Below are 11351 nucleotides of genomic sequence, written 5' to 3'. Positions count from 1 at the left end.
TGCAATAAAATGAGTCTGTGTATCAGCTGCTTCCCCGTTGCCATGACGATGAAATTCCAGCATGAGCACCTCTTCAGTCATTTGAGGATACAGAATAATGTAGATGAGGAAGTAAGGTTTTTCTTTTTGTACCTGAAGTCTGTGAAGCTAAAAAAAAACAACCTATTAAGGCATCAGTATAGCATCAGGTGAGTTAAGTAACAGACTGGCCTACTTTAAAAGTAGATTCTATCACCACACATTATCCCCATAAACTTTGACATGAATTTCTGAAAAGAAATCAGTGAAACTTTAAAAAAAATTACTATTTTTAAAAATTAGTTGATCTCTTAAATTGTAAGAAAAACATGTAAAATTGCAGAGCTGTAGCTCTTTGATTGTCCTGTCAGAAAATTATATTTTATTTATTTTTACAGTGTATCATTGTTTTAAAAAAAAAAGGGAAAAAGATGACATTTTCTGTCATTTAAATTTTTTTTATCTATTACCTAAATATTTTGGTGTATCATGGGGGAGATTTTTATGAGTAAAGATAAAGCTGTAAAACTTATGAAAATACAGTTAAAAGTTTTCCACAGCTTTTAAGTAGGGCCGGATTAGAGTCTTTGCTGATCTGGCCCCCAGCCCTTATGTTTGACACACATAATCTAAACCAGGGTTGGGCAACTCCAGGCCTCGAGTGCCGGTGTCCTGCAGGTTTTAGATGTCACCCTGGGTCTACACACCTGAATCAAATGATTAGTTCATCACCAGGCCTCTGGAGAACTTCGAGACATGTTGAGGAGGTAATTTAGCCATTTAAATCAGCTATAAATTTAAATCAGCTATAAATGTCACCACCAGGAGGTGGTGTTTTAACACCACCTCCTGGTGGTGACATTTATATCTAAAGTTGCAGAAGGAAATTACATAAAGTACCTTTAAAGCTCAGTGGGGATGTAAAAGCTTTATCTACCTAACCCCTCCAGTTTAACTCCAGACACTGGATTAATGTGTTCTGATCAGATTCCACTGACTGGTCTAAACATGAAACACTCCTAGTTATGACGCAATAATAGGCATGGGTCAAGTAGAGGTGAGGTGCCTGCATTAGGCGCCAGTTGTGGCATGAGTTCAGGTTTATTAATAGGCTTAAACACGGGCCAGCTTTAGGGCTTAAACTTGGCCCTGGGTATGAAATGCTGCAGGTTATTACTGGTCCTGGGTCACCAGATGCTGCTAAGAAACCAATCCAGCCCCTCCTGTTACAACATCTGCCATGACTTTTTGATTCAGACATAGCTCAGTCCCAGCCACCCAATCCCACGGCTGCTTATTCCACCGAGAAGAGCTAAAAAGAAACACAAATACGGATCTCTGTTTTCTAGTTGTGACTCTATGCTCCCATCATTCATAGCAAGAAGCTGTTAAACAAGAAGTGCTTTCAAAGCCTTTAGGACGTAGCTGCCGAGGAGTCTTTATGTATGCCCTGTGTGTTCAGTGCACTGCTCGGTGCCTTCTGAGCAGTTTTAGTTATCTAGCTGCAGAGCACGAACCCATTGCTTCCTGCTAAATAAATGTTCCTTTAACCACTCAAACATTTATTTCCAGTGGAAATGTTAAGAGGAGAACATGACCGCTTGGCAGGGTATTTCACTTTGACTCTGTCTTAATGGACTCTTAAGTGCACAGAAGAGCTTTTTTGCTTTAAGTTACCTGCAGCAAGCAGAGAATTATGGATAGCAACAATAACGTCCCGTGTTTCCCTGCCAAGAAGGTTAGGTTTGTGCTGCTGTGAGTCAGTTTGTCTTTTTTTAGCAGGATGAGGTGAAAACTACTGGGGCACATTTTTGTGAAGGCTGGTGGATAAGTGGAGTGTACTGAAAGGAATTTGGAAGACAGGAGGCAGCGACCTCTCCGGGTGAACAGTGAAGCCAACAGTTGGATGCAACTACAGTTCCTGGAGTGGCCACTTGAGGCAGACTGCATTGGTGAGCCAATCCCCATGGACTTCCGTGTTAAAATGACCGACTTTAGAGCTGAAATACAAGTTTACAGCTCAGTATGAAGAGATATCTTTGTAATCTTTAGGCAGATTACCCCTTCATAATAGTAATTGCACTTTTGGTAACTTTTTAATGCACCTTTTTCATGAGTGGTGTACTGCTGTGTACGGATTCCTTTGATTAACTGAGTTCATATAGGGCTGAAATTCCAAATGTTCCCAGTATTTGGGATTTCACTCCTAATTTTACAACAAAGTTGGCTCACCACTTTTTTACAGTCTCTAACAGACTTTGCACACATCCAATCACAGCATCAGGAAAGCTCTTAGAGGGAGGTGGAATGGTGCTGCTGTAATATTAGTATTTAAAGGCTCTTTTAAAGTTCCTATCCATAGCTCCACTACATCTTAGTGGAGCTATGGATCGGATGCTGTCTTTTTGTAGTCCCAATAGATTTCACAGCCTTGAACATTCAAGGATTTTGCAGATTTGCAGTGAACGAGCTTGTTTTGTCTGGCTCATGCAGGAAATAATATAGAAGGGAGAGCCATACAACAACAGCTTCCACCAAGCCAATTTATTAATCATAAACTGAGAAAAAGAAGAAAAGAAAACTGGTGCTAACCTATAACCAACACGCAACTTAAATTAGGGATGACACGCAATCAAGTGGAAAGAAAACCAAATTGGCTGCCTGATAAGTTCCAGCCTTCCAGGAGGAGAGAGAGCCATGTTGGAAGGAAACAAACTTAAATAGGCTCCATGTGAAGTCCATCCATCAATCCATCCTCTTCTGCTTATCCAGTTCAGGTTCATGGGGGTTAGAGCCTATCTCAGCTGGCCCATAGGGCGAGAGGTGGGGTATACCCTGGACAGATGTCTAGTCTGTCCGGTGACATCATTTCCTGTTTTAGATGGGAGCAGCTCTTAATTAGGACCTGAAAAGGAGGAAGCAAAGCAGGCCTTCCAACCAGTACTGACAAAACCAGCGCAGTCACCAGAACTAAATACATAACAGCAAATGTGGGAAACTAAACGGCGTGCTAAACTACAAACTCCAACAGTCCTAGTAAATAATGTTTATTTACTAATGACACATGTTTTCAGCCATTTTATCCCACATTTATGGAGTTGTACTGGGGTACAGTAAAAATAATGAAAATCATTATTTGTGTAGTGTTTAAAACGCTCTTCCAAAATACTAAAATTACTAAAGTTACTAGTTGTTTTAATCTGGGAATAGAGCTTTAAATGCGGCTCGTCCATTTCCTATATATGGAGTAGGTAAAGGAAATCTTTAGGACATAAATATGCAGCAATTTCTCCTAAATCAAGGACTGAGATATTATTTTTGAAAAAATAAGGCTGCTTAAATGAGAACTTCGATTGGTAAATATGACTATATAATTATTTATAATAGAAATATCCATGGGCCTTACTGAGCTATTAAACTTAATACTGATAGATGAATTTTTGTCTACTGAGTAAATAGTAGAAACTTAACATTTCAAGAACTAATTTTTCAAAATCAGTTTGTTTGTTTTTGTTGCGTGAAAATAGCCAATAGTCATGATGAGCAGCAGCTTCTTCTTCATTTTTAATCGTGCACATACAGATTTGAATCATTCTTTCAATAGATTTGTGTAATGTTTGCACTCCTGCAGATCACCCATCCATCAGTTCTTGTCTCAGCTGATTCACTGCTGCCTGTGAGGTTGATTTTAGGTGAGAGGTGGGGTACATGCTGGTCTGGCTGCCAGTCTGCTGCAGGCAGTGACAGTTCCAGAGTCTGCTGGGACCCCTCCAACCAGCATTCATCACAATTATGTTATTAATAGTAATAACAGTCCCCTAAAATGACAGGTAAAACATTACTCAAGGAAACAGCAGAACCCATGTTTATTTTGGTAACAATGGCTGAGAAAAAGTTGCTGGTTATGAAGTGTTAATGCTCTAACTACTGGTGTCTGAGCTTTCATACGATATTGCATGGCTGCCTCAAAGTTCAGATACACTTCTTGCCTACGGTGTGCCACAGGGTTCTGTTTTGGGGGCTTTATCGTTTCTGTTATCTGCTCCCTCTTCAGCACATTTGGAGGACTTCTAATGATATTTCTTATCGCTTCTACGCAGATGACATTCAGTTGTATATGTCAAGCCTACAGTTACATATTACAAGCCCAGCACGGGTTAGCAGACAGTCTTCTCCGACTCAATAAAAAAAAAGAGCCCTCGTTTGGGCCCTGACAGATTTTGCCTGATGGAAATTTTAGGTCCCTTTGCCACTTTTCTTAAATGTTCAATCAAGAACTTTGCAAGCTCACATTAAATCTCTGGCTCTCTCATAGTTTACCAATTAAAAACATTGCCAAGTTGACTTCCACTGTGTCATACTCTGAATTGAAAATTATTATTTATGCCTTTATTTTGTCATGTTTGAATTATTGTAATTCTGTTTAAAAGCAGCTAAAAACTCTTTGTTTAAAAAAAACATATTTTTGACCTTTTGTTTTTATGCAGGTTTGTTCTGTAACACTTTGTGATATTTATCTTGAAAGGTACAATATAAATACAAATTTTGCTTACTTGCTAGCGACAGTAACAATATTCAGGTTCCTGTCGTTGACATTAAGCCTAGACTAACAGCTTTTAGTTATTTGTCATCATATTTAATCCTCATTATGGGCTCAACTCACCACCTTCTTGCTTTTTACACTCCTCTTCATTTTCATTAAGTTGACGCCCCCCCCCGCCAACACCAAAACAAACTACTACAAAATGAAAGTGCAAGGCAACACATTTTATTTCAAAGGCCTAATTGGCGTTAAGGTACAGCATATTAAATATTGTTAGTCCAGAGACAGTCACCGCAGAATAACATACCATTCTTTTCTTTACATGATACATTCAGGCTGACTTAATATGACAATATTTTACAAATCGTTAATGTAGTGCTAACATAAAAAAGGCTGTTTACCGAGTGTCTCGTTTTCAATGCGAGCAGAGGTTTTCCCTGCTCCGTGGGGCAGACTCTGAGTCCGTTTTGTCTCCTTTAATTTCTAAAATCTTGCCGTCACCCCAACACCCAATTAAGACACTTCATTTTAATCATGTTTTCAGCGGTTACCTGTAGTTACTGAGTGCTAGTAGCATCTGTTAGTGTTGTGATAGTTCCTCGAAGAGCTGTGTAACAGAATAATATATTTTACATCCCTGCACATAATGTTATATTTTAATAATAAATATAATAAATAAAAAGTACAAATATCTGAATAATATGGAACCATATCATTATGAAAGACATTTTCTGTCAGTAATACATTGCAACCAAATGCTGGAAAACAACAGCATGACTCATTTTATAAAATGCAAGGGCAAATAACACGACGTCGGTAATATTTGCAGTTTGTAAAAAAAAACAACAACATTACTGTCGCGACCAGCTGATAGCAGTCCCGTCGAGCCGACATCTGCCCTGCAACGTTTCGACCCACATACATTCTGTTGTTCCTCAACACTCGAGCATCATTCTCAGAGTCAAACCTGCAGCTCTCTGTATTCAGTCTGGAGAGATCGTTAAGTTGTAGCACTGGTAAAGTGTTAGTGTTGCACTGTGGAAGAGTGGCGAGTGTTGACAAACTCCTCCTTGAATCCCTTTGCTGCCGCCCTGGTTCCTCCTTCAGTAATTGACTTTCCCGGGAACCTGCACGTTCACTCCACTGTAGTCCACCATGTACATGGGCCACTGCTGCAGGGAAGAAGCATAATGGTGGAGAAAATGATTTCATTACTGCAAAATGTTGCTGACCTTGCCTCTAAACCTGTTTTAATATTACATTTCAGTACTTACAGTTGAACACACAGTCATCTACTGCAGTTTAAGGTGTTTTATCGACTCCGACTCCATCAGCGACCGGGGTTTCCTGCCTTTCTCGCCAATATCTTTTGGCTCTTTTCTAAATTATCCAATTTATGCCAGCTCTCTGGTTTGCTTAGCCTGCCCATTTGTATGGAGGTATCACCACAGATGAAGGACGTGCCTAGTCACTAATTTACTAGTCTTTTAAACAACAGACGGAGAGAGGAAGAAAACTAGTGGACTAGTCTAAAAGACAGGAAACACTCATAAAAATGCTGGCAACCACTCCTCAGCCTCCTAGTAGACGCACCTGTGGTATCAATTTCACAATCCTACGTCATCTTGTTTTGAAGTTATCGCATTAAGAAGATTGAGAAAACGTGAACTTATGGGGAGAGGACCATCAGCTTTTTACTGATCTGATATTAGATGTGCTTTAACCCAATAAGGCGAAGTGTATCGTATTTGACCCACGAGTTTTGAGACTTCTACATCATCATCCCCTTAAATGATTTTATTTGTTTAAAATAAACAAACTACGAGGAATAAATTATAGAGAAATGTGGGATGTAACAAAAATGAAATTAATGGGTACAATAAGGTTACACCCCCCCAAATAAATAAATAAAAAACACCAACAGTGCCATCTTTGCCTTCTCCAGTTCACAGCTCCTCACTAGCACCTGAACACACCAACAGTCAGTGAGCTGGCGTAGCATGATAAACTTTGCATATGAAGCAAAATGCCAGGGAAAGGCCGAGGATGCAATAAGCCTGCATGCAAACAAGACAACCAAGTGGTGGCAACGAAGCTAAAACAACCTTTGCAAAGCATCGTAAACGCCGACATCCTGGTCTTTGAGGGATTTGAGAGGTCAGTAAAAGTTCCTGGTACAACGACGCTGAACCATTAAACAGTCACCACATCATTTAACTGTTACCTGGTTGCTACATTCTCCGTTTGTTCAGTTATCATTGTACCATTGTGGTTATGGCTAGTTAACGTGTGAGCTGGGACATTAACAGGGAGCATCAGTTTAACTATTTGTGTCTAATAGTGTGTTGTTTCTAAAACATCTACCAGACATTAAAGAGAAACAGTGGCAGCTCACAAACTCTAGCTGGTAAATATGCTGCCAAGTCACCAGAAGCACAGAAAACAAGCAGAGCTGTAGCTCTCGCAGGTATACATGAAGCCTACGTGGAAGTTCAACGAGGAACTCCTGTCCTAATTCCTGCTGCCAGGATCTTGTTCTGTTATGATGGATCATCGAAGTTTTCCCCGTTTCCCTCGTTATCAGTATTGAGTTTGAAACTTTACATCCTGCCATCCCTGGATACAGCGTGGCTAACGTTAGCAGTGCTAGCTGTGTTCCTTTCCTCCTTGTGCGCGTTAACACATCGTGTCGTCAGAGTCAGTGACACGGCTGATATATAACCGCTCATTTTCTCAGTCAGTCCTGAATAACTGGGCTGCTTACCTTCCACTTTGCTAAAAGCGCTACTATAAACCTACCTGTCACAGGAAGAGAGGCTGTGCCACCTGTCGGGACTGGTGATGGCTGCAGTTACATGTCAGAGGCTGCCGTCTGACAGCAGCTAAATGCTCCACATACACTGCACTTAAGCTGATACGCATTCTGTTAGGCGTCTTAAATGCTTGAGTTTCTCTGACTGATCGAAGCTACAGTTAAGTCGAGGTAAAGGGGGGCTTCCTTAATAAAGTGCGTTTTTGCCCTAACAGCAGGCCAGCATGCTGTAGCTCTGAAATCAAAGTGTATTTAAGGTTTTTAAGAGTCTTTAAGGACCTGTGTGAGTAAGAACAGACGAATAAAGATGTCCTAGTATTCATCAACTAGCTTATCAATTCATATGGTGAAGAAAATATATATTTTATTTAATGTACCATCACTGGAATCTGATTGCTTGATATTCCCAGGTCGGAGGAGGCAGGCACTTGGTTGCTCTCCTGGACTCTCTTGCGTTTCCGTCGATTAGTGGAGGCGTCTGTTCCTACTGAAGGCACAAAGCAAAGGCTTTTACTCTGGAGGCACAGGCAGCACAGAAAGCCTCACTTCCGTCAACAGAAGGTTGTTTGTGTAACACTTACCTGTGTTACAAGCTTGGCTACAGATTTCTGCAAAAGGTCTGAACAGGAGAGAGAAAAGGCCGGGTCATTTTAGGTGATGTAGCTGCATTTTTGTTTCTTTAAAGATACAATCTTTTTTTTGTAACTATAAAAAACATTCCTGAATTCTAATTAGCCCTCTATTCAGACTGCACTTACTTGATACCTAGAAAAAAAAAATCCCTGAATTGTGCACGATTTAAAGCTTTGCCTTCATTCTTTCATCATAGCTTAACTGCTTGGATGTCAAAACGTTGTTTTCTATTTCATTTTATTTACATTTGCTGTGGAAGATTTATTCTTTGACATCTTAGAGGCTGGATTTAAATCCAAAGCATAAATAAACCATAATGAGCTTAACTACCGAGAAGCAAAACCCTAAATTCCCGCTGAAATGTACGGTGCAGCGACGGCTAGCGCTGCTGAACATTCCGGTGTCGCTGCACTCACTGTAGCTGGCTCTTGATGTTGAATGTTATTTTATCTGCGGCTTGAAGGATTTTCTCCAGGCACACGATGTCGTAGGTGTTTGGGTTTCGGAAAGGGATTTCGTCTGGAAGGCCACTAACTTCTATAGACTCTGGACTGCCGCGGATTAGCTTGTACGGGACCACGACGGAGCGATCTAAGCCCAGAGCCTCACCTAAACAGAACAAACAACAACGGCACGATCAGTGTGACACCTTTTCTTTTCCTGTGAAAAATAAGAAGCATGCAGGCACATGTTTTCACATGAATAAAGAAACTCATGCCTGTAACTTGCATACTGTAGGTATGAAACGTGCATAGAAATGCAGCGTTCTTCATTCATTTTGATAACAGCAGCTAAAAGTTCTTAAGCAGAGGTGCAGGTGCAGCATTATTACCCTTTGAGATCTTTATTATAACCTGAACAAAGGTGGAACTTCATACACTGCAATCATCACAGTAATAAGTTAGCAACCAAAGCGTGTGCTAGCCTGGCTGAAGAAGAAGATGTGAGTTTGTCTGCTCCCAAGATCGCTGACTGCGGTTGCTGTCCGTGGTGCTGATTCAAAGCTGGAATGATCCTACAGATGTTACTGATTATTGCTACATGATAATATTTTATAACTTAAATTTGTTTGTGTGTTCGTGTGAGTGAGAACATGAGGTAATGTGTTTGCTCAAGCACTGCGTGGTGGTAAGGGCCCAAAATGAAAGAGCGTATCAGCCTCGGGGCCTATCGCAGAGCTGTTTCACCTGTAGTCCTCAATAAATAAGAAGTAAGAATGCTGAAATTTGTTAGGTGCACAACAATTCAACATGTGAAGTTTTTCTTTGCCACACAAACTAAAATAAATCAGTTTGCACTACATCTCTCTATAGACACCACTTTGATAAGAGGTTTTTTATTGTTTACCGTGCAGACTTTCCACCCGTGGACCCTATGCACGTGGAAATGTTGTATTTTTAAGGCACTGCTGTGACGTTAGAGCCGAGCACCGTTTTTGTTTTGTTTTGTTTGTTTTTTTTCCTCTTCAGGCTTCTATACCAAATTGTGTGAAGGCTGTATTGAAATTGCTCCACAAAACTTAACAGCCACGTTTCATGAGTGAAATTTGGAGCATGCATTTATAAGACTTGCCCCTAATTCAACAAGTAGGACGAACATTCTGGATTTAAATTTCCAGCCACGCGTCTCACTTATGAGGCTCACCCTGAGCAATAAGGGACGTGTTGTTTTTCTCCTGTGTTGTGAGAATTAAACTGAACACGCCCACGACTTGGACCCATCATGCAGATGGTTCATGGTAAAAAGGTTATCTGTCTTGTACAGATAACAACAGCTCCACGCTGCGGATCTATTTACCGTATTTCTTGTTGAAGAGTTCCTTGACTTGCTCTCGAAGGACTACTTTCTCCCCCATGCGGTTAATGTCGTCATCATCTGTCAGGAGGAGAGAATCGGTCACAGACAGCATTCAAAATAAAAGCCGCAGCATTTGTAATGGACGCTATCAAAGCATTTTCTCCTCACCATTTATTGAAGCGTAGGCCTTCTTTAGTAAAGTGACTCGTCGAGGTGCTGATGAAGTCAACGAAAAATATGTTTAGTAACATTAAATGTTGTTTGTTTTGCTCTCTGTGATAGATGCTGCGTAATAAATCAGATGTCATGAAAGCAAAGCGCAGCGTGCTCATACCTGGTTTTGGAATAAGTCCTTGAAATGGTCTGCATGCAACACAATGAAACAAGCACAATGAACAGAATTAGCCGACATATATTTAAAGACAGTAATAAATATCCAAGCCATTAACTGCAGGAAGGAAGACCGATAGACAGATATGGATCTTATTTGATGAAAACATTTGAATTTGTGCATTTTGTAGCTTGTTATTTTGGTTTAGCACCACAGATGAATATACTGGGAAAGTGCATCGTTACCAGTCAGAATATTAAACAGCTCTTAGAGTGATCAGCATTTCTCACCTGGTGATGGTGAAGCTGATTTTGTCAGCGACAGCCAGGATCCTCTCCAGGTTCTGGGAGCCGAAGGTGCAGGGCTTCCTGAAGGGGATGCCGGGGGGAAGGCCCTCGATGATGACCGAGTCCGGGTTGTTCTTGATCCTTTTGTAAGGCACTTGGACGGGGTACTTGATGCCCAATGCCTCCCCATACTTCCTGTTGAAGAGATCTTGGACCTGCTCTCGCAGCGTGTTGGCCAGGTCGATTCTGGACAGCTTGGACTCCAAGCACTCTGTTGACGAGAGGACGAAGACGCTTTAAAATATATGTCATCTGGCTTTCAACGTCAGCGAGCAGAGGCGATTCGTGTTTAAACAGTTCTAAGATGACCGATGCAGCTCGACCGTACCTGAGAATCCAGGTCTCTTGGATACAGCCGCAGTGTCCTCCGTTACTGGTGCTGCATCCTTGGCATCCAGCTCTTTGGAGAAAAACATTTAAAGGTTAAACTTTTGTCGTCTTAAGACTTACTGAATAAAGCAAATGTTAGGAGCTTTGTCACAAATAAAGAGGTGGCAGCTGCAGAAAAATCCCTGCAAGGACTTTCTGTTGTTCTTCAAAGGAGCCGTTTTAAAAATAGCCTGTGAACTGGATTTGACCTTAAAACTTCAACCGTGTATTGCAGAGGACAAAACAAACATATCAAAATTTAACACTGCATATGTGTGTGATTAGTTTGGGTTGAAGATGCTGCTGATGAGAAAGTAAGTATAAAAAGAGACAAACCTGAATCACAGATCGGGATGGAAGGCATCTCTTGTTTTACCTGCTCAGCTAAGAGCTCGGGTCTAGAGATGAGCAAAAGATTGTGACGATATTTACAAATCAGAGAGCGAAAACTGAAATAACACACACTTCAACGCACCGCTACACTCTTCAGATGACTTTCTA

At 40.9% G+C, this 11351-nt stretch overlaps 1 protein-coding gene across 3 annotated transcripts in view; it reads right to left on the bottom strand.

Moving 5' to 3' along the window:
- Positions 1-4770: 4770 nt before the first annotated feature.
- Positions 4771-11351, bottom strand: part of gtf2ird1 (GTF2I repeat domain containing 1) — a 41042-nt gene continuing 34461 nt past the window's right edge. For 2 of the 3 annotated variants that reach the window (XM_014330766.2, XM_042218287.1), the window contains exons 18-27: positions 11187-11248; positions 10810-10881; positions 10425-10692; positions 10138-10166; positions 9972-10019; positions 9804-9881; positions 8423-8615; positions 7955-7992; positions 7751-7860; positions 4771-5733 (exon numbers count right to left, since the gene is read on the bottom strand). In XM_014330766.2, the coding sequence (XP_014186252.2) occupies positions 5665-5733; positions 7751-7860; positions 7955-7992; positions 8423-8615; positions 9804-9881; positions 9972-10019; positions 10138-10166; positions 10425-10692; positions 10810-10881; positions 11187-11248 (967 nt within the window). In that variant the 3' untranslated portion in view covers positions 4771-5664. The remainder of the gene's footprint in view (positions 5734-7750; positions 7861-7954; positions 7993-8422; positions 8616-9803; positions 9882-9971; positions 10020-10137; positions 10167-10424; positions 10693-10809; positions 10882-11186; positions 11249-11351) is intronic. The other variant, XM_042218288.1, reaches the window with a different exon arrangement.

The sequence above is a fragment of the Haplochromis burtoni genome, unplaced genomic scaffold (assembly GCF_018398535.1).
Source record: "Haplochromis burtoni strain Fernald_Lab_line unplaced genomic scaffold, NCSU_Asbu1 Contig_17, whole genome shotgun sequence".
Lineage (NCBI taxonomy): Eukaryota > Metazoa > Chordata > Actinopteri > Cichliformes > Cichlidae > Haplochromis > Haplochromis burtoni.
The sequence above is the reverse complement of the archived record's forward strand: the minus strand, read 5'-3'. Positions and strand labels throughout refer to the sequence as shown.